This window comes from Alosa alosa, chromosome 11 (genome assembly GCF_017589495.1).
Source record: "Alosa alosa isolate M-15738 ecotype Scorff River chromosome 11, AALO_Geno_1.1, whole genome shotgun sequence".
Taxonomy (NCBI): Eukaryota; Metazoa; Chordata; class Actinopteri; order Clupeiformes; family Clupeidae; genus Alosa; species Alosa alosa.
Window position 1 is genome coordinate 19,116,923 of NC_063199.1, and position 21,706 is coordinate 19,138,628.

At 44.4% G+C, this 21,706-nt stretch overlaps 3 protein-coding genes across 5 annotated transcripts in view; 1 reads left to right on the forward strand and 2 right to left on the reverse strand.

The window, feature by feature from the left end:
- Positions 1 to 22: 22 nt before the first annotated feature.
- Positions 23 to 9,883, reverse strand: utp4 (UTP4 small subunit processome component). The gene is given in 18 exon segments (XM_048257895.1): positions 23 to 342; positions 344 to 358; positions 1,060 to 1,170; positions 1,296 to 1,481; positions 1,970 to 2,065; positions 2,185 to 2,291; positions 2,938 to 3,094; positions 4,336 to 4,458; positions 4,660 to 4,724; positions 4,860 to 4,956; positions 5,233 to 5,324; positions 6,041 to 6,212; positions 7,531 to 7,742; positions 8,220 to 8,309; positions 8,583 to 8,667; positions 8,805 to 8,993; positions 9,189 to 9,352; positions 9,767 to 9,883. Coding segments are annotated over 18 exon segments (2,103 nt in total). The 5' UTR covers positions 9,807 to 9,883; the 3' UTR covers positions 23 to 240.
- Positions 9,884 to 9,891: 8 nt separating this feature from the next.
- Positions 9,892 to 12,077, forward strand: chtf8 (CTF8, chromosome transmission fidelity factor 8 homolog (S. cerevisiae)). 3 transcript variants are annotated; one of them, XM_048257897.1, is made up of 4 exons: positions 9,892 to 9,962; positions 10,249 to 10,301; positions 10,522 to 10,639; positions 11,437 to 12,077. In XM_048257897.1, the coding sequence occupies exons 2-4, from the start codon at positions 10,279 to 10,281 to the stop codon at positions 11,668 to 11,670; spliced, it is 375 nt and encodes a 124-aa protein (XP_048113854.1). In that variant the 5' UTR covers positions 9,892 to 9,962; positions 10,249 to 10,278; the 3' UTR covers positions 11,671 to 12,077. The 3 variants fall into 3 exon arrangements, with proteins under 3 accessions (XP_048113854.1, XP_048113853.1, XP_048113855.1); XM_048257896.1 differs by having other exon boundaries at positions 9,956 to 10,070; XM_048257898.1 differs by lacking the exon at positions 9,892 to 9,962 and adding an exon at positions 10,081 to 10,132.
- A 2,875-nt stretch (positions 12,078 to 14,952) lies between these two features.
- Positions 14,953 to 21,706, reverse strand: part of has3 (hyaluronan synthase 3) — an 8,560-nt gene continuing 1,806 nt past the window's right edge. Inside the window, exons 2-4 of the mRNA XM_048257387.1 lie at positions 18,192 to 18,863; positions 17,133 to 17,234; positions 14,953 to 16,852 (exon numbers count right to left, since the gene is read on the reverse strand). Coding sequence (XP_048113344.1) covers positions 15,923 to 16,852; positions 17,133 to 17,234; positions 18,192 to 18,863 — 1,704 coding nt within the window. The 3' untranslated portion in view covers positions 14,953 to 15,922. The remainder of the gene's footprint in view (positions 16,853 to 17,132; positions 17,235 to 18,191; positions 18,864 to 21,706) is intronic.

Consider the following 21,706-nt stretch of genomic DNA (forward strand, 5'->3'; position numbering starts at 1 on the left):
GTGACAAGAAGAGACAAAATGGTAACTTTTACAGTAAATAAGTCATTTATTACTGTATACTATGTAAAACTCATTACAAAGCAAGGCTGAAATCACCCACACAAACGCTCACACAAAAGAATACTCTCTCTCACACACACACACACACAGGAATACTCGTATACACTCAAACACACACACAGGAATACTCATACACACACAAACACATACACACACACACACACACACAGGGGTACTCTCTTAAGTGGCAAACTTCTTCTGTTTGACTGGCGCCGGGAGTTTCGCCGTGATGTCCAGCAGGGAGCGCTCTACCACCACCAGGGAGTGATCCTCCATCATGTCCCACACACATCAGGGGCTGAGTGGTGGACACACACACACACACACACACACACACAATACTGATGTTAACACACACACAAGCTAAGGCATATTTTATGGTATCCTTCCTTTTCAGAGTCTGACGCCTGACATAAAGCCATCATCAAGTCAGCTGCCCATAGCATTATTTCATCAATTCTTTTTCCACTACCCACACATTATTCATTCATTGAAATGAACATATCCTAGTCAATGAGCCAAAAAGAGGTCTTAATTAAGGCACTATGACATACCACCATGCCAAAAATATTTAAAACTCAGACAGTTCACTATGACACGTCCACTACTAATTTCAGAGTAAAACATATTTGTTTACCATTTCCTGCTTATGTTAGTGGACAGAACCACATGTCAATGGTAGGTTAGGTGTTAGGTGCCTTGCTCTGAAGTGCCCTTGAGCAAGGCACCTAACCACTCACTGCTCCCCGAGCGCCGCTGTTGTTGCAGGCAGCTCACTGCGCCGGGATTAGTGTGTGCTTCACCTCACTGTGTGTTCACTTTGTGCAGTGTGTTTCACTAATTCACGGATTGGGATAAATGCAGAGACTAAATTTCCCTCACGGGATCAAAAGAGTATATATACTACTTATACATCAGTCACTCTATGTACGCTGTGCAAGAGCACCCTCTGGTGGAAGGAAAATGTACTGCAGCAACCAGTGGGCGCTGCCATCTCACCTGGAAGAGTTTGCAGACTTTGAAGGCGTGGCAGTGCTCCTGTCTCTCCTGCTCCGGCATACTCTTTAGGGTGAGCTGGTTATAGAGCTGGCTGTACTTTTGAGGAAGAGGCTGAAAGCACACGGAAACAAGGGTGTTAGTGGCATCACCAAAAAAAAAAAAAACAGACAAAACACTCACATCCACACGTGGCTACATGCTGGCACACGGCAAGAGAGGGGGCTCGTGGCTCTTACCAGGCTTTGGTCAATGACACAGAACATGTACATGTCATGCAGGATGATGTGGGCAGGGTTTCGGGGGTTAAAGGTCACACTGGTGACAGGCGTGTCCCGCTCCAGCCATTTGAAATGCAACCCGACCCTCTGCACCTGCCGACTCCAGTCGGTGTACTGCTTCTGCTCAATGGAGAACTCAAACACCTGCAGAGAACGCAAGCACAGGCACCACAGACACAGCGACACATTAACACCTATTCCATGAATCAGCTCTCAAACTAAGTTAAGGTTTAGCAGATTATGCGCAGTTTACGTATTGCTTTCACAACAGGTTCAAATTCAACTTTCTATTTCTCTTATTTTTTTTAAATCACCATGTCAGCAGTAAACCTTTACCCATCTGACATACTGTATCTCATAGAACAGAAGATCTTGAGCCTGCTCTGAGCAACCCTCCCCTTTGCGTGCATAACTTGAACGAACCCCTGAATTGAGCACGCCCCCTTTAAATCAGTCATTAAAACGCTACTGATCAGATCAATCAGGAGTCAGTGTGCAACTAACTAACTGTACAGCAGGTCAGTTCAGTCAGGTACAAAATGCAAGGGCAATGTCAGACAGTCAATGTACTAAGCAGGAGGACTGTAAATGAAAGCAAGGAGTCTGTCTGATTTTGATGGAGAAGGGTCTACCTGTTGATCTGCATGCGCCATAAACAGGTTGTTTGTGGTTGGGTGAATCGCCATGGCGCTGACCCCTGACCTGTACACAGGCACTTTGCAGTGGCTCTGAAACAAGAGAGACTCAACAGTTAGCCAATCAGCATCCAAGATAACATCTCAAAGACAACATCTTCTTGCCAGCAAAAAAAATATGAGTTCCATAAGCCTTGCAGCTCACAACTCACCTTGAGTGTGGTCAGGCTATAGATATGGATTTCACAGTCACTGTTAGCTGTGGCCAGCCACTGACCATCCGCACTAACTGAGAGTAGATGTATGGGCTGTGTTGAACCTGATGGAAGGACATAAACGGGTGAGATGACCACATCAAACCAATATACCCACCTAAACATCATGTTTTAAACTATGAAGGTGTAAATCAAAATATTAATAAAAATATCTAACTATGCAATGTACTCGATTACAGGTTACAAATTGCTCAAGGAAATTCATGTCTACAATAGCCATCGATAGTGTCATATGTTGAATTAGAGAAGTAGGAAGAAGGGTGTAGATAGTAAACAGTAGGTGTTGTTTTTATGTAACTTAAACCAAGGGGGAAGGGTCTGGAGGGCTGTGGCGTTCAGATGGTGTAAAAAATATATTTATAACTAGAAGGTGCTCTTTAGCAAGAAGACGGAAATCTCAAAAAACATGCAGGACGCCAAGGCACTCTTCTTAGGAATAAAACCGCTTTAATAAATACTCTAGTTCATAATAGAACTTGTTAAAAACTAATGGAACTTGTTTTTGTATACATATTTCATATATCCCACATCAAAGTCTCGACTCTACAGTGAATACGAGATGTGCACCATTTTCCTTGACACCCTCTTGTTAAAGGTCCAGACTATGAAACTAAAACAAATGGGCTTTTCCTTGACGTCTCCTCCCCATGGTCGCGACCATGAGCATTGAGCACGTGATTTTCCGCTCACCTGTCTTGGGCTTAAAGGTGTGTTTGTGTTTGCAGCTGTTAGCACTGAGGGAGACCACATGGACGGAGGAGTTTGCCGAAGCAGCAAACAGCTGGGATGAGTCTGCAGAGAAGCACAGCTGGTGGGCCCAGTGCAGAACTTTAGGGAGCTTAGACATCTGATGGAGCAGGAGAGAGAGAGAGAGAGAGAGATTGATTAGAGAAAAACAATCAAATTGAAATAAATCAGTCATAGTCAAAAATAGTCATAGTGAAGTCATTTTTATTTTTCTCCTCAGACTTTCCCTCAACTGTCAAATGTATGTGACAGCAATTGTCATCAATGACTTGCAGTCACAAACATATGACGGAAAACACTGTACATACTGCTCCTTCACATTCACAGAAGAGGAATGACCTGCTGCCATCTATTGGCTACTCAGAGAAATACAGCTTACAAACTCGTCCAAGAGCTCCCTTCATGCAAAGCCTTTTTTTCTGTATTCAGTTCCTAAACAACAGGAGTGGAGGGGCCAAGTCTAATTGGGCTCATTTTGGTTCTGGCAGGAAAGTTCTCCCCGGAGAACTAGAGAACTAAAGTGGCTCTTTGAGCTTAATCCCTGAACTGGACAGAGGAGTTGTAAACAACAGTAAAGTGCCCTGCTCAGGGTCCATTTGACAAAGATCATTAGATGCTAATATCTTTTCCTGCAGATAGGCTTAGCTCTACCAATGTAACAACAGTGAGTATGGGGGCCAACAGACGACAAGCCAAGAGAAATCTACCCCTGAATTTCAGAAATTCTGAAAACATTTTCAGCACATTCCCTCTTCGAAGCCTCTTGTCTGAAAGTGAGAGACTGTATGTCACACCAAATGGGAACAGATGTTACATACAAATACATGTGCATATGTTCTATACATATAGTACATATCCATAGTTTCAGTATGTCATAGTAACATTTTTCTTGGTGATGCTGAGGTTCTCATGTTGTATACGTGTGCATACGAGATGTTCTATACATACAGTAGACATCCATAGTAACAGTGTGCCTTAGTAATGTATAGCTTGGTGATGCTGATGTTCTATACAGTACATATCCATAGTAACAGTGTGCCTTAGTAATGTATAGCTTGCTGACTTATATCTTGGTGATGCTGATGTTCTATACAGTACATATCCATAGTAACAGTGTGCCTTAGTAATGTATAGCTTGGTGACTTATATCTTGGTGATGCTGATGTTCTATACAGTACATATCCATAGTAACAGTGTGCCTTAGTAATGTATAGCTTGGTGATGCTGATGTTCTACACAGTACATATCCATAGTAACAGTGTGCCTTAGTAATGTATAGCTTGGTGATGCTGATGTTCTACACAGTACATATCCATAACAGTGTGCCTTAGTAATGTATACCTTGGTGATGCTGATGTTGTTGTTCTCATGCTGTACTTTGTACAGGCGTAAACTGGAAGTGGTCGAGTAGGCCAGCCATCCTCCGCATGGGGACACCGCACTACAGCAGATATGCTCCTCTCCCTACAGACACAAACAGCACAAGGTTACAGCTCACACTGACATGGCACATAGTAGCTTAGAGTTTATGATCTTAGTGTACCATTACACTATCTCCCCACACTTTAATCACTCATTTAATCTCTACATAGTCACTTTGACACACTACCATTGTTACAGCTGACTACAGGACATAGTGCATTAAGAAAATGTCAGCTCACACACCTTGGTCTTCAACTGAAGAAGTTTCTCTGGGTTCCTCTGAACTGGCAACTTATCACCTGGAGTTCCTGACATAAGAGGAAGTATCACTGTTAAACTATGCCTTTAAATTTAAACATCCGCCAACAAGAGCTTATGAATATCCAGAGATGATGACTGGGGGATTACAAATCTTGTTTTATGTTCCATATGTTTGTGTTTACCATGTCCTTCACTCTCTCCTAGCCTCCACAGCTCCAGATGGGAGGGATACTGGAACAAGACGAGCTGAGCCTTCTTAGCACAAGACACCAACCGCCGCTACAGAGAGAGAGAGAAAGAAAAATAACAACCAGCAGTGAATAAAACCATTTTCAATCCATCAATCTGTTGTAGAGCATCCGAGTAATTCTGAAGACCATTATACTGGTTAACTATGAAAAACAGTAATCTGAGCCAGAAATGTGAACTGCAATTATGACATTCTGTAATCTGTGCTGTGTTTATGATTAATCGGTATGGTGCCTAAACTGTGTGTTGATGCCATCAGTAATCTTCACTCCATGTGATGGGGGAGGTAATTGAGGCCAGACTTACGTGTGGGAACTGGACTTTGCGTAATGCAGAGGCCTGAGACTTGACATCATGTTTCTCTAAGAGAGGTCTCACTACCAGCTGGGTGTCCATACCTGAGAGACCGAGAGACAGAGGGAGCCAGGTCAGCACGACAGGTCAGCACATGACAGGTAATCACGTGAAGAGAGATAAGAGAGCACAGGTCTTAGCAACACTCAAACATTAGAGGTGGGAATCACAGGTTAGCATCACAATGCTTTCCTTATGATATTGATATACGATACACAGGTGAATAAACTACTTTTGCTCGAGTTTGAGAAAAATTTAAGAGAAGAGTTGGCATCAGTGTGTCTGACACATCGCAAGTAGAAATATCACCAATATTTTTTCGCATTGCTTGTGAATACATGACCTTCGACAGTTCCCGGAATCATACATTTTGTTCATTTTTGAAGGTTGAACTTACCAGTACTCTATGACGTACTTTGTATAGACCTACCTACACCATAGATCAATCCACACTCACACATAACTCCTATATAACTCCTATATATCCTATAACTCTCCTATAGACTATCTACAGATGCTCAGATTGTTGACACACTGTTAACAACAACTTATGGTTAAGGTTAGGGGTTGGCTTTGGTTATAGGGATGTTCAGTAATTGTTCAACAACAATTTTGGAGACTAAACTTAAATTCTAACAAACCACCTGTAGACTGTAGACACATTATCCAAGTGAAGTGTTACTCAAATAGACAATTCTATTATTACATTGTCTTATTTAGTTTCATCTTAAATATTAAAAGCAATGCAATCTGATCCAACCTCCTGAAATGATGGCTGACCCAGCTTCTGCCACCGCCCTGACATCATGCGTATGGTTCTTGAAAGTTCTAGTCCTGACCCACTCCTTGTCCTCCTGCCCCAGAGCTGTGGACAGGAACTGGAACTGGACTACGGTTCCCTCTGATGTTCCAGCAACAAGACTGGTCTCATCCTGCCAATCAAAATAAAACACACACACACTTACTCAAAACATGCACAATGTCTCTCCAACCCTACCTTAACTAAGAATAAGCCATTTAGTGATACCATGGCCTACCACAGAATGATGTGGCATATGGCACAACGTCAGAACTGCTTTTACTGCAAAACTTCAAACAATAGTGAGTCTCCAATAAACACAGGCCCTTTATAATCCCTTGCAGACAAGACACTTTCAGTAGAATAAGTGCCTGCCTCAAATAAAAACCAGGGAAATGATATGTATTTTTCGGCAGTATAGCACAAAATAATACTGGCCTACGATTCTTACAGTGATCCCATTTCTGTTTTGTGGCAAAAAAAGAAAAGAAATATCACTGGGTTTTAAAAAGGTAGCCCTGTTGTCATCTGGCTATAAAAAAAGGGTTGCTGCTTAAAAAATCATGTTTAGCCTGAGAACTAGATCATCCACTGCTTCAAGGAGGGCAAACTCACTGCATCTAGGGAGGCTACTCCGGCAAGTTAAACAGCAACATGGAATTGTGTTTACTAGTTAACTAGTTAAAAACGTTTATTACTGAAACAGGTGGAAATCCATCAGTCAGTGTATAACATATGGGCTTAAACGCCATGGAACATTCGGCACCTTCCATTTACTTTGTCTCCATGTGGAAAAGCCATTAGCACAAACATCCGACCCGCCAGTCCCCCGAGTGACAGTGGGGGTCCTATTTCAAATGATCGGCACAGTGCAAAGTCACTTGATGAGCAAAGGGTCTTGTGAATGAACAAAAGCTGTTGTGTAGTGTGTGAGAGCATTGAGCTGATCCACCAATGTTTGCATTTAAGATCTTGCTCATGTCATTAAATTAGCATCCCTATTAAACAAGCTTTAATTAGACTTTAGACATGGCACACAGTTTAAATTAGGGCCACAGACTAACAAAACAGACACACACAAGCTGCTTTCAGACACGTCCTCCGCAGTATTTGCGGAGCTTTGTCAAACGGAGGTCCGACCCTTCGGGTGATTCAGATATGATGCTAACATGCTGACATTATGCGGTCATATATGTGAACAACACCGACGCATATGAACAGAATCTCCGCATGGTTGAACACGCACATGAACAGAATCTCCGCTTCGTTCAGACACAAGCTCATTTACATAATGTCCGTCGGAGATACTAGGAGGGGAGTAGTGTAAGAGCCGGCTGAGTTCGGAAATCCAAATAGCCGGTTATGTTCAGATATACGGCCCAACCATTTGACATCCGCAGAACATGCGGACTTACACCTAGGTCTGAAAGCAGCAATAGACAGTAGCTTACCTGTGACAGTGAGAGTGTCAGGACGTCCCACTTGGTGACGTCGTGGTTCTTGATGAGCGTGCCTGTGTGCGCGTCCCACACCTTCACCCTGCCGGCCGAGTCGCCACTGATGACTGTGTCGTCTGCCAGGTAGACCACACTCCATACCACACACTCCTGGTTCTTTGGGGCACCCCGCGCCTTGTCAACAAGCAACCTGTGGATTGCATGACCTGATGCGCCCGCCCGCGACACACACACACGCCGTCAACGTTATGTGCGTATACACACACACACACACACAAACACGAGCCTCAAAATTGTTTTCAGAAGACATACATTTTTTAAATGTCCGACAATGTTTTAAACAATGCAATATGCTTAGTTTGGATCAACAGACTTCAAATAACACTAGAAAAGAGCCTGCCATCAGCGATGCTCAAATAATCTGTTTGCTGTAGCTCAGACTATGTGCGACTAAAGAACTGTAACTGATGGGCACAGACAGCCTTCCTAATTATATCCTTTGAGTAAGCCATGGCATCTAAAATGATTCCGTGGATTTCTTAGTGAAAAGTTCAACCCCACCAAATGACTTTGGTTGGTTTTTAAACACAGAAGGAATGAACTCAAACACAAACACTCCGACACGTCTGCACATCAGAACTATATTCCATCATCATATTCACTGTGAGCTCCAGGACCCTCACCAGTCTTGATGTCAAACATGCAGATCATGTCCATCATCCCAGCGGCAATCTTAGTGCCTGATGGATGCCAACACAGAGACAAGATGCGCCCTGTGGGTAGAAGAAACATGGCTGAATAAACCTGATTACAATTACAATTAATATTACTTAATATATGTATTGATATGGAACACAAAATGGTTTAACACATATGTTTACTATGTGAGGTGCATTGAGACATCATGGTATATGTACATTGAATATGACGGCAGACATTTTGCTTTACCCTCTACCATCATTCCATGGACTCATTTCAAAAATCACAATACAACCTCAGTTAAAGCTTGCAGAGCTCAGAGATAAAGCACAGCTCATTTCGCTCACCTTTCTTTCTGTCTAAGTTTCGCTCAAATTGAATTCCGTCCTCCAGAACCTCAAACAGCTTCACTGTGCCATCTTCACATCCCACCTGCGACAAGGGGAGAATCAAGGAGACTATTCAAAAAGGTGCAATCTCTGAATAGCCCAGTCAATCTTATCACATGTTCAAGAGTTATCCATAAGAGTTACCCACACCCAAGTCCACAGACGCAATTACACACTAACCGCGAGATGTGTTCCTTGAGGATTGACAGTTATGGTCCAGATGGGTCCACCATAGGCATCGATGGTGAGCTTAGGTCTCAAGTTGTGCAAGTCAAACTCGATTATTTCTCCACTCAAGCCAGCACTAAACAGTCTTTCCCCAACCCAACAAAGGGCTTCAATACTCCGCTGTTCTTTTCCCGGAATGACCTGTCACAAGAGGGGACAGTGATGACTGCTATGCAAAAATACTCTGAAACATGGCTTCAAAATTGAAGATATCAGGATTTCCTACACACACGCTGTCGAGTCCCACGTGTAAACGGTAAACCAGATTTTTTAGATGTACTCTTCTATTGAGTACTCGCGTTGCTAAGACATAGCGATCAACATATAAGGCCTTACCTTTTCCTGAAATAAGTGGTCAGAGAAATTGAAGATTTCCACTGAACCATCGAGTCTGGCAACAGCCATAATCTCTGTTTGCTGGTTGAAAGCTATGGCCCTGATACCGCTGGGCATATAGTCAAAGAACCGAACTCTGTGCACTTTGAACTCCCCCATTATTCCTGTAATGAAATAAGTACGGATTGGTCATTAGTAGAGCATGTTGTTGCCAGTGCCACACCGATTAACGTTAACGTTAGAATAAATGTAACGTTAGTTGCCGTAGCACAGTTGAGCATCACTGCGATTAGGAGAAATCTGGACCAGCAGTTCTCAAACCTGTGACAGCTAAATCAAAATCCGCCAAGCTAACAGTTACACTTGCGTGATTTCAATATACGTTACTATCTAGATTATATTAAAATATTGTGATGACAACGATGTGCTCACATCAACTACCAGAGCTAACAGTTAGCTGGCTAAAAATAGCAGTTAAAAAGCTAGTTGAGCTCAAATCCACTGCCACTAGTAATACATTACAATACAGTGCTTTGTATAGGTTCATGTGTATGCCTGTGGTTAACAAATTCACTTACTTGTTTCTGTCCCTTTCTTAGTTTTGTCGGTAAATATCATAAACTTTCATTACGAATGTGTACACGTTGATGCACGGGTACCACGTTGGTAACCTTCAACCCGGAACTGAAATCCAAGTAAAGTTCCAACCGGAAGCAGCTGTAGAGTCTGGTTCGAGAGGCTGGCGGGAAATTGCTTGTTACATTTTCGATGATGGTACGATGACATGCATGTCATGTAAACAATGTTATTTGCTTGTTTCAAGTTATTATTTTGAAAGGTCCAAAAGGTCATATCAGCGACAAGTCATCGAAATACTTCACTGTGAGATTTTTTTACCGTCTCCTTCTTGTTAAGGCGATTAGAAGTCATTGCACATGACAGAGGTTAGCTAGCTTACTAGATGGTAACATTAGCTTTGTTTTGGGTTGTTTATTCGGTGTGACAACGACTTCTTTATAGAAATACAAATACATTCAAACAGTTGTTTTCCTATATGTAGACGGACTGTCTGTGATCTTAAAACCCCAGCATGGTGCAAATCATCGTCTCAAGGTAAGCATTTTTCCACATTTTGTGTTATTGATAAACATTGAAATATTCAGTTACCTCCTCAGTACAGTATGTCAAAGCTGAGGTGTCTCAGATGTTGTATCAGACGCCCTTAGTTTCATGTTCAAAGTGGAGCAAGTAATTTACATGTGGATTGATTAATGAGGCAGGACTGCACTAATATAGATGAGTTATTGTGTGTGTGTGTGTGTTTGTGTTTCAGTGCCCTAGGTGACAGCCCTGCTGAGTGGTTGCTGCTGGAACTCCAGGGGGAGGTGGTGTCACGTCACAACACCAGTATGGCAGGGAGCATCATGGGAGACTTGCACTATACCAAAGAGGTGAGAACTTTTTCTATACAGTCAATGGGTGAGAACTATATTGTACTGACCACTACAGAATTAGTAGTAGACATCCATACATCTCTTGTAAAGCGACCTGGAGTTTGAGAAAGCCGCTATATAATTATAACATTATTATTATTATTATTATTATTATTATTATTATCACCTAGATTCTAAACTATAACTTTCTCATCTCAGTCTATTAGGAGAGCATGGTACAAGCAATGCACAGGTCAGGGGTTTGTTTCCCCACAAATCATACACACATAGGTTGTAAACTTGTCTGGCATTGCATTTCCATAGAACTCTGTGGACATTGTTATTTGCAAAGCCGGTGCTGGATAAACAAATAGCATGCGTGCGACAGAGGGAAAGTTCTTTAGTGTTGCTTTAAAGCATTTCATTTGTGTATGCTTCCTTTTATTATTAGTAGTAATATCAGTAAGATGTAAACTATATACAGTTTCTACAAAAGTTATTTGGATGCTTGTTATATTCATCCCCTAAACCTTACTCCCGATTCGGATCCTGGCACCAATGTAATCTGCTGCCCTACACTCGCCCGGACTCAAACCCGCAAACTGCAGCACCTTGGATCAGGAGTCAAGTGCGCTAGCAATTGAGTTAAAAGCCCAAGCTGCTAGCTCTCTCACTAGCACGTCTCATAAGGCGTCAGGATGGAGGTTTACACAACGCACATACTGCACAACTATGTACCAGCTGGCCACCGTTACGTGTGTGTGTGTGTGTGTGTGTGTGTGTGTGTGTGTTTCATGCTTGTATTCCTCCCCCAGGGCGTTCCCATCCTCATCGTGGGCCATCATATCCTCTATGGGAAGCAGGTGAAGCTGGAGAAACCCTTCGCTGTCCTGATGAAACGCTCCGGCCTTCCGCAGGGCGGGGAGGTTGCCATGGAGACCAATCAGGACAGGCCTACCACGTACACCGTCACCGCCCTCATCAAGAAGAAGCTGATCTTCAAGACTCGACCCAAACCCATTATTACCAATGTGCCTAAGAAAGTGTAGCGTATGGCCTCGGCCAGACAGAGACTGTGGACTCAGGGGAGTCCCAACAAGGTCAGAGGCTGGTGGGTGAACGTTAGATCTCTGCCAGATTGTCAGTCTGGACACTTTGGCAGTGCTCTTGACATCGACCTAGATGAAGATGGATCAAGCATGAGATTTCTCCAGTAGCTCCATTGAGGTCTTCCATTGTGTGATTTTTCAGCTGCCCATACAAGAGAATGCAAAGTAAAGAGATGGCCATGAAAAGCAATTTTACTACTGGAGGGAGGGGGTGGGGGTGAAAAGCCCTTGAGCAGTAGGAACAGATTGTTTAAAGCAGCTGAATTCAGATAATATTTATTGTTCTTAAAAACAATGCTTTACAGATATCATATTGTCTGAAAAAATAAACACCGTTTGAATTAAAATTGATTTTTAAAAATGCTTTTAGAAATCCCTTTCTTACATATTTAAATATCTACACATGAAAACTTGATTTTTTTTTACATGATCGGTCATTCCCAGTTACTTACTTGTGGCCTAACATCAGTTATTGGGCCGTACAGAATGTGCTGTTGTGTGATCAGGTCCCAAATTTAAAATAAATGATTGTGTTGGCAGTTTGACCCAACTTGTACTAAACACCTCAGAATTATTAAAGGTTCATTAGGTTGTTTTGTTGTCAAAACAAAAAGGCTATATGTCTACATTTTTAGAAAACCCACACCAATGTAATTTAGAAGGCAGAAGATGACCACAATTCTATATACTGAATTTGATTTTGTAAATCATCTAGTAGACATTTGCTATGCACCATTTATATTTCCTTTGGAAGACGTAAACAGACACAAGTCATATATCTATGTTGTATCTTTGCAACTGCATTGCTATTATAACTGAAACTATTATTGTTTTTGACAACATAAACAACATAATACACTTCTAATAATATTCTGTTATTGACAGCCTACATTGTGACATTTACCGTGAACTGTCTCTCTAGATGGTTAACTGGTGCACATCTGTACAGCATCCTGAGCTAGCCACAGAAATGGGACTCGACACTTATGCTGCAGGTTTGACAGTCTGTAAACTCAAATGCTGTACAGAACACAGAAAGAACCCATCATGGGTCATGGACTGCACAGTGCATTGTGAAAACCCAACATCACATATTTCACAATGGCAAAAATATACAGATTTGTCATAAAATACATTGTCTCTCATTTCAAATCTGACAGCATTTTTTTTTATCTGCTTGTTTCGCTACACATTCAAAATATCTTGAATATTACAGTACAAAAATAGATTGCCATTCAGCTCTCGGAGTAGCACTGTCCTTAAAACACATGTTGGTAACTGAACATTCAGTCATTGCAGCTGTTGGCAATTGCTATTAAAGGCATTGATCTGTTGTCCAGCCGTTGACTTGCCTCTTCTATCTCATAGAATTGCACAAAGAACTGATCATGATCCAATCAGATAGAAGAGGAGACATGCCCTTCATTGAATCCTGGACAAAGATGAAGTCTCAGAAACTGCTATTCAAGTGGATATGATAGGAGAGGTCTGCCCTACAGAAAGGTCACCACTGATTTTGAGGCTCAGTATGAGTGAGTCTAATCCGTATTTCCTTTACATGTAATGTATGTAAATTATCGAAAGTTATTTATTTTGATATGTCAGTGTAAAATCTGCATACAACTTAAAGCATAAGAAACATATTTGTTTTTCAGTAATCAATAGCTTCCTGGAGTTTTCTTATTGGTAATTTATGGGCGGTGAACCCCCGGCACTCTCCTACTGGAAAGAACGAATAGTCCCCCCAAAGACATTGAAGCATGAAATGAAAGAAGCACTTGTCACAGGAACTTTTTGAGTAAGTGCAGAGGACGAAAGGTGTTTAAAAGGAAATGTTTTATGGGAGAGGTCACTCTGACACAAACACAAAGACAGGCACAATGTGTCTCCCCTCTGCCCAGCAACTGCCAAAGAATAAAAAATAACCACCAAATATAACTGCTCATTCATTACACACACACAAAAAAAAAAAAAAGAATTCCTGTTCCTCTCAGACAAACTCAACACAGCCTCTCTTATGTCATAAGCCCAGTTCCTTCAGAACCACTAAAACAGATTGTTATTGTGGAACCCAGTCCAGTTAATAGCTGCTAACCCAGTTTATGCATCTCTCCTGACACTGTACCTGTGGTGGCGGCCATGTTTGTTTAGGCCTGCATTTAACAGGACCGTGGGCACTTGATGCTCATTAGGCAATACTCACAAACACTGCTCTCAGTGTTCCAGTCGTGGTATGTGAGTGTGTGTGCATATGTGTGTGTGTGTGTGTGTGTGAGGGTCAAGTCTCCCTCCCTTTCCTCCATCCATTGAAAGGTGTAACCAAAAAGTCCACCCTTTAGGCACCAGCATGGCTGAAGGAACTGATTCATTCAGTGCCATGCTAAATGTGCCACACACACACACACACACACACACACACACACACACACACACACAGTCTCCAGCCCCCGCCTCTTTGCAGTCTGGCCGCATAAAGAGCTTCTGTGTGGATATGATGTGTTTCCAGCAACAAACAGCTGAATCCTACAGTCAGATTTTGCCAGTGGCTCATACTTGTGACTGCGTCCTTTAAAGTGGAAATCTTTTCCTGACATAAATTGACATTTAACATATTTCATTACTTTGAGAGAATATGCCAGGTTCTCAAAAAGGCAACATTTAAATTTAAGGTTGCAATAGTGTTCCACTGGGAACCTATTCTGTCATTTTTGACAAATTGCTAAGTTATTCAGCGCATGAAACATCCTAAAATGAATCAGTATAGCACTGTGACTTGGCCAAAAATAATCCAGACTACAGCTGGGGAGCAGGATATATTATGTCAGAAGAGAGTACTACAAGAGATACTTAGAAAGTACTTGGTTTCTAGCCCTCACTGTCACCAACAAAACAAACTGGCCAAATTGTCCTTCTAAACAGCAAAATACAAAACAGTGTTTACTTTTCTCTAACAAAAATAAATTAGATGCCTCAACTCATAACTCGTCAGCATGAAGGGATTGAAATTCAAGAGCTGGCCTTCTTTGTAGACATGACTACAGTCAGTAAACAACATTTCTGTGTGTCTTATTTGCACTTTCAAGTTTCAAGTTATTCAATCTCCCTTCAGAGATTTCTTTACTGTGTTGTCCACAAGGTGACAAAAGGAAACAGTTAATAGATTATTAAGTGTATGTGATTGGGGATTTTCCACCATGTGTGTGTGTTTTTTTGCCCCTGGCATCAAAGATTTGCAGTGGAGCATTCACATATACTTCCTTAGATCAAGTGCAGAGTGTGAAATATATTAGATTTCAGACCATCTCTATAGAAATAAGGTGTTCATATTCATATTTACATAAAGAATTGATAACTATATGACTTAAAACGTGTAGATGATCTCATATTAAAATTATGTTGGAACGGATAACAGTGTTTTTGGGACAGGGTGGGAAAAAGATGGAAGCTGGTTGTCTTACAGTCTTCCTTTAGTCATGCGTTTGTCTATGATTTGTCGTGTCCGTTGCAAAGGCATCACATCTCAGGCTTGGCACCATACCTAGCAGCACCGAAAGGAACAGACTGTCCTGTCAATCTGGAGTCCAAAAAATAAAAGAAGTAACCTCAAAATAGAAATAACCTCAATGGTGTACATTCAGTCAAGTGCCTGCCATGTTGGTAAAGAGAGACTTTTCACCATAACTATATGGTTAATGTTAGCTCACCTTACGGCTTTTACAAGCAGGAAGTTGGTTACACTCAGGGTGAGTGTCCTGCAGAAGTATATGTATAGAAGTGAATGTTTTGTGGACCACAACCTGGTCCATACCTGTCCCATGATATGTGCTTTCAAACTCACTAAAGCACCTTGCTTGACGCAGACCCCCCCCCCATCACTGGCTCACTCAGACTACCCTTTTGAAGTCTAAGACAAAACGCCACTGTATACTGTAGGTGCTTGTGCCTTGTGCACAAGTGAACCAACAAACAAAACAAAACAAAACAGACTCATCCAGCAGTTGACCCGCAAAATACCTCCACTGCCTGCCCACCAATGCCACTGTCCATCAACACACCCTCACCAGTGAGTCCGTAGCACCATGGAAAGGGAGCGGCTCCAAGGTCAAAAGTCATGTCAGGACTTGGTCCAGCTCTTGTAGCAGCACCTTAAGGGAGAGGAAGGCTCTCAGCAGTCAATCAGTATATCCCTGTGCTAGGCCTCAGCATATGGCAGATGGTACTGTTCCTCCCGTTTGTTGCACCTCTTGGCCACTATAGCCAGGTACAGCACCAGCAGGATGAGCCAGTAGCAAGCGTACAAGATGGTGCCCGCTATTAGCAGGGCCTTCTCCGTCTCGTTGAAGGGCTCCTGAGTCTCGCAGTAGATGGTGTAGGCCACCCCGCCCAGCAGAATGGCCGCCCACACCGTCACGGGAATGGCTCCGATGAAGTTCACCACGATCTTGCGCCGGCCGGACGTGCCCCAGCCGGCCTTGTTGATGGTGAAGAGGGCAAAGATCTTGGCCGGCAGCAGGCTTGACATGTAGAGTAGCGAGTAGAGCGACATGAAGATCATGACGAGGCTGCCGCGCAGGAAGCAGGCGTACGTGGCCTTGACCATTCCCACCAGCTGGACGGTGAGCAGGAAGAGCAGGATGTTCCACAGGCGCCCGCGATAGAACAAGTGGATCACCGTGGCCACTAGGAAGAAGGGGAAGAAGCCGGTCACCACCGACTCGTAGGTCATCCACAGGCTGTGCTTGTGGAACCAGAGGGCGTTGTAGAGCCACTCGCGGAAGTACGATTTGCTCCAGCGGGTCTGCTGGTTGAGCCAGCGCAAGTAGCGTGTGGGCGTTTCGGTCTGGCATTGCGAGCGTGCCGTGTACTTGGTCTTGTAGCCGAAGCTGAGCACGCGGTTGGTGAGGTGCCGGTCGTCACCGAAGCTGCACTTGCTGCCCAGGAAGGTCTGGTGGTACCAGGGCTCCAGGAAACGCTGGAGGAGGGAGTTGCGGTACATGCCCAGGGGCCCACTGATGCACTGCACACAGCCGAAGTACGACTGGCACGCCCGCTCCACGTTAAATGCCATCCAGTAACGGACACTACTCAGGAAGGAGATCCAGGAGTCGTATTTGTTCAGGATCTGCAGGGAGATGGAGAGGAGGGGGAACAGAAGAGGTACACTCAGTAAATGTTCATACTGTTCTCCTTGCAGCAAGCTCAGGCAGCCAGGTTTTTCATGCTGCACAGGCACCTTTGAGATTGCTATATACACATAATGGTCAGTACTGTTGCTTGTTGAGCATTGTGTGTAAAAGAGTTATTTCTGACAGAGAAGTGCCTTATTTAGGTGGGCAGAAATCTGCAAACTGACAGTTCATAGAAAAGGGAGGCTCTGGGTCATGTGTTCCCAAGTTGCTCACCTGAACATCGCCACCAACGGCTCCAACGAGAGGATCCTCCTCCAGAATCTTCAGCATCTCTATGGTGCAGGCAGGGTCTAGCACTGTGTCCGAGTCACAGACCTGCACACACACAAACACACACATTGACACAGAAGCACAAAAGGGGCCATAACTCAGCCTCTGCTTTGATTTACGATGAAGCACAAAACCACAGTGGGTCAGGAGTGAAATAGCTGCTTCAGCATGTCATTTAACCAACACTCCATCGTCTTTCCCAGCTTTGAAGACCTTGGGTCTTGGGGCTAAGCTAACATTTGCCGTTTGTAAATGAGGTATGGCACTGGGACCCCAGATGTTTCAAGGTCCTTGTCGTTTCAACAGCCGCCAATCAGGGGCTATGACTGCGCAGTGCAATGAGAGGCTGCTGACAGTGCACACAGGTGTGCTCATAAACACAGGTGACGGGTCAGGGACGCAGCTACACTTTGACCCACAGGGACAAGGACGCTGCGGACACACCACAGGGAGAGATATATATAGCCTGATAATAAATTCAGTGAGTTATTTTAAACACAGTGTATAGGTGAATGTATTAAGCTCTGTGGCGTTTTGGAGTTTCACTCTCTAAGACAATGGACTGTGTGTGTGTGTGAGAGAGAGAGAGAGGGAGAGAGAAGGAGAGGGATGGAGATATGGGTGCCAACTCAGTAATCGGATTGTTATGGATGTGAGTGCTGTTTTCAGGATAGCACACGCTACCCACTAAAAAATGCATTGCTGCACAAATGTGTCCCAAGATCACTGAGGCATAAAGCTGAACAAAAAAAACAGAATGGCCACACTGTACACTTTACAAAATCATTTCATTCAGACTTAGTAATTATAGACATCATGGCCTAAATCACAAAATCCATAATACATTTAATGTTGCTTTTTGTGATAACACTACAGCAAACAAAAGTATAATATGAGAGAACCTTTTTCTGAGTTTTGAGAGGAATAGTGACCCACTGCATGCCAGGGAACTCTTTATAGTCCTCCACCTCTCCTTAAACACACCCAGTGAGCAACACCTACCTGCACATAGTCCACAGAGTCTCCCAGGGCCTTGAAGGCCGTGTACATGACCTCCCGCTTGCCCCCCCACTCCTGCATGATGCACGAGTAGCGGCAGTTGCGCAAAATCCGTGTCACACGCGCCGCCTCCTCCTCCCTTCCACCTCCTCCACCACCTCCTCCTCCTCCACCTCCACCTCCTCCTCCTCCACCTCCACCACCTCCTCCTCCTCCGCTGTGATAGTTCCCCTTCCACACCATGCTCCCGGCCTGCTCCGCACCACCCATCACCTCCTGGAAGATCTCCATCATGTATGCGTCCTCGGGCCGGTTGCCGTCGACCACCAGCACCACCTTGAGGCCCGGGAAGGAGATGCGGCGCACGCTGCGTAGGCACTTGCGCAGGTAGTCCGGGTCCTCCTGGTAGGCGGCGATGCAGAGGGCCACGGAGCGACGCAGGTGCTGCGGCCTCGCAGGGCCCCGCATGCGCCGGTGCTCCAGGTAGGCGAAGAGGCTCTGCAACAGCAGGTGGAGGAAGAGGATGGCGCCGTACAGGCCGAAGGACAAGTGGTGCTGCTCCGTGTGGATGAACTGGTAGCCGGTGACGTAGGCCAGCAGGATGGCGAACAGGACCACCGCGGCGAAGAGGGTGGTAGTGAATATTCGTACGGCAGTGCCGCAGCGAGAGGGCATCTGAGGAAGAGAGAGAGACAAAGGGTGAGGAAGCGTTGGAGATGACACAAGGAAGCAGAAATGGAATGTGACAGAGAAAGAGTAAAATATATCAAATGTTGAGTCATCATTTGCACATCGAGACAAACTTCCATTTCACACCACAGTGCAAAACCAATGATGCAGTGCCTCAGGTGGCACAAAAGCTTTTCCATGGCAGCCTGGGGAAAGAGAGTTCATTGCGCCCTTAATTCTGAATCATAATGCCTGTTGTAACTCTTAATTGATACTATCAACTTACTGACTCATGTCCTGTTTCTTTGGAACCCAAACTCTTAAACGTGTTCAGTCCCCTGTCTTTCACTTATTACTTTCCCTGGCTCCATCCCAGTGTCATGGGAGGTTGCAAAAATAAAGTTGCTTCACCTGGACGTGCTGGGATTCGCATCAGTAGCTACACCACATAAACCAACCCAGCCCTGAGCGTGGGCCAGGAGTCCAGGCTACAACATGGGCCACATCAAAGCACCGTGTTCAACCAAACAAGGGCTGTCTATTCACTGTGTAACAGCAGTGCTCCTGGAGTTAACCGTTTGAATATGGAAACTGTTGGGGTCAGGTTTGGAAAGTACCCCTCTCTTTTCCTCTCCCTCACTCTGCTCCTCTCAGCAACTCGTCCTGTCTTTCAGGTTAATGATGTTAATTAAAGGCCTAGGCTGACTCTCAGTACCGGCTGTCAGGGAGAACAATCCCCCTTTCATTCACAAAATTGCCTTCCTAAACCCCTCCAACCCTGCCGTCGACAGACACACTCCTTTACATCTTCATATCACAACAGCCACTTCCTCAAAGGCTTGGCACACATGGCCACTGCCACTTGGAAGACAGGTGACTTTAGAGGCCCTCACTGTTTTGAACAGTAGAAAGGACCCCCCCCCTCACAGGCAGTCATAATAGTGAATGAAAGATGTACTGATAGAAACCTGTCAACATGGCAACAAATCCTCAGATAAAATAGCCAACAGATGTGTAGCGTGATATTCAGTGTGCCAAATCATGTGCCAGTGAATCACAATGACACATTTACACCATGACCCTGGTGCACCCAACCCCCAAAACCTGTCCCTTTACCCCCCCAAAATAATAATTTGGCATCCCCGCTCACCAATGCCAGTAATGACCCCATCCCTTACATTACAGCTCCCTGAGATAGCAAATCCTACCCAACAACAAAGGGCCTGAGCAGCATGCATCCTGGGCCCCCCAGGGCCACAGTCCTTCAGCAGCGAAACTCTCAGGGTCACGTTTGACCCTAATTACAAGGACTAGCCCGCCAGAGGCTTGTTAGCCCCTCACTCACTGCATGAAAGGGATGGAAAGACACTGGGGGGCAGGAGAAGAAAGGATCCACCACCACGTGAATGCTAGTGACACAGCTGGGCACGGCTTACAAGGATATTGAAGGGAATTATTCCCGGGCGCATCACTGAATTTGTAAAGAGGGATACTAACAAGGCCACACGAGTGGATTTTGTGAAGATCACACAAAGAGGCAACAAGCTGACGTGTGCTGGATTTGTGAAGGAAACCAGATGAAGAGAGTAAATATGTGATGTGATCTAGGAAAACCCTTCACATGGTCATCATCCTTGAATTTTGCTCTGTTTCAACCCTCTCTGGTGAAATTTCACAAACTTAAGATTCTGATGCCATCCCTGCAACACTATGGACACTGTCCCCTAGCAAAATCCTCGATACCATCCTCCCAAAATCTTGCATGTTGCTAGGATGGTATCAGAATCATTTGAGAATCTTGCACAATGTGAAGGGTTTTCCCAGAACGCATCACATATATTCCAGTTTTTAGTTAGTCACTGATGCTGGCCAGACTCATGGAAAGTAACATGCTATTCAATTTCAGTTCAGTTAAAATAACACTAACACAATCTCAAATACCTTAGTTGACATGTACCTACTGGGAGCTAATCCTTGTGTAAAAACAACACAACACAGAAAACACAATAGCTACAGAAATTAGCCATTCCAAATCCCACTTCTAACCCGATCACCAAGTTAAATCCCTTCTGCTCTCCATGAGCAAAGGGCAGGACTCACTGTTTGCTCTATTTTCTCTTTTTCCATGGTGCACTATTACAGCCTTGTTAATAAAGAATCAGACAATGGCTGAGCCCAAACTCAGGGGGTTGAAGTTGTCCTGCGTTATCAGAGACCTGCGGCTTGTCCCTCTGTGTGCAGATGTCCGATATCAGAGGTGCTATCTGATTGTATTTCTCTTCAAAGGATCCTCGGGAGAGCACTGGACGTGTCCTGCACAGATACAGAGTTACCAAAGGAGCACGGGAGAGGGGATCTTAGGTGATCAGCGGGCAGAGGTAGCGGGATGTTTTCTGAGGCGAAATGCATCTTCGGGCAACCGGTAAGTGGCAGACAGGTCCTCCGGGGTGAGTAGTATTTCCAGGTGAAGTGCAGGTAAGAATTCTCAGGTATTCCCCCACCCCGCTTCTTTGCCTCTTCGGGAGAGCGCATGGAATGGGGCTGAATCCTCAGGAGAGGCGCGTGGGGTGTTGCAGGGACAGAATGAGGGATTTGGCCAGGAGACAGGGCCTTTTGGCCGGGGGAGGAAGAAAAGAGAGAGAAAGAGAGAGAGAGAGGAAAGAGGGAGGGAGGGAGGGAACCAGCTGAGAGAGGGGTGGGGCAAGGGCCAGGTGAGGAGGATGGAACAGCAAGAGGAAGGAGAGCTGCAGGAGACTGGATATGGACTATAGATATGGTGTTTGTGTACATGTCTATGTATGAGTGTGAAAATTTTGCGAAAAGAAGGAAGGAGTGGCAATAGAAATCTA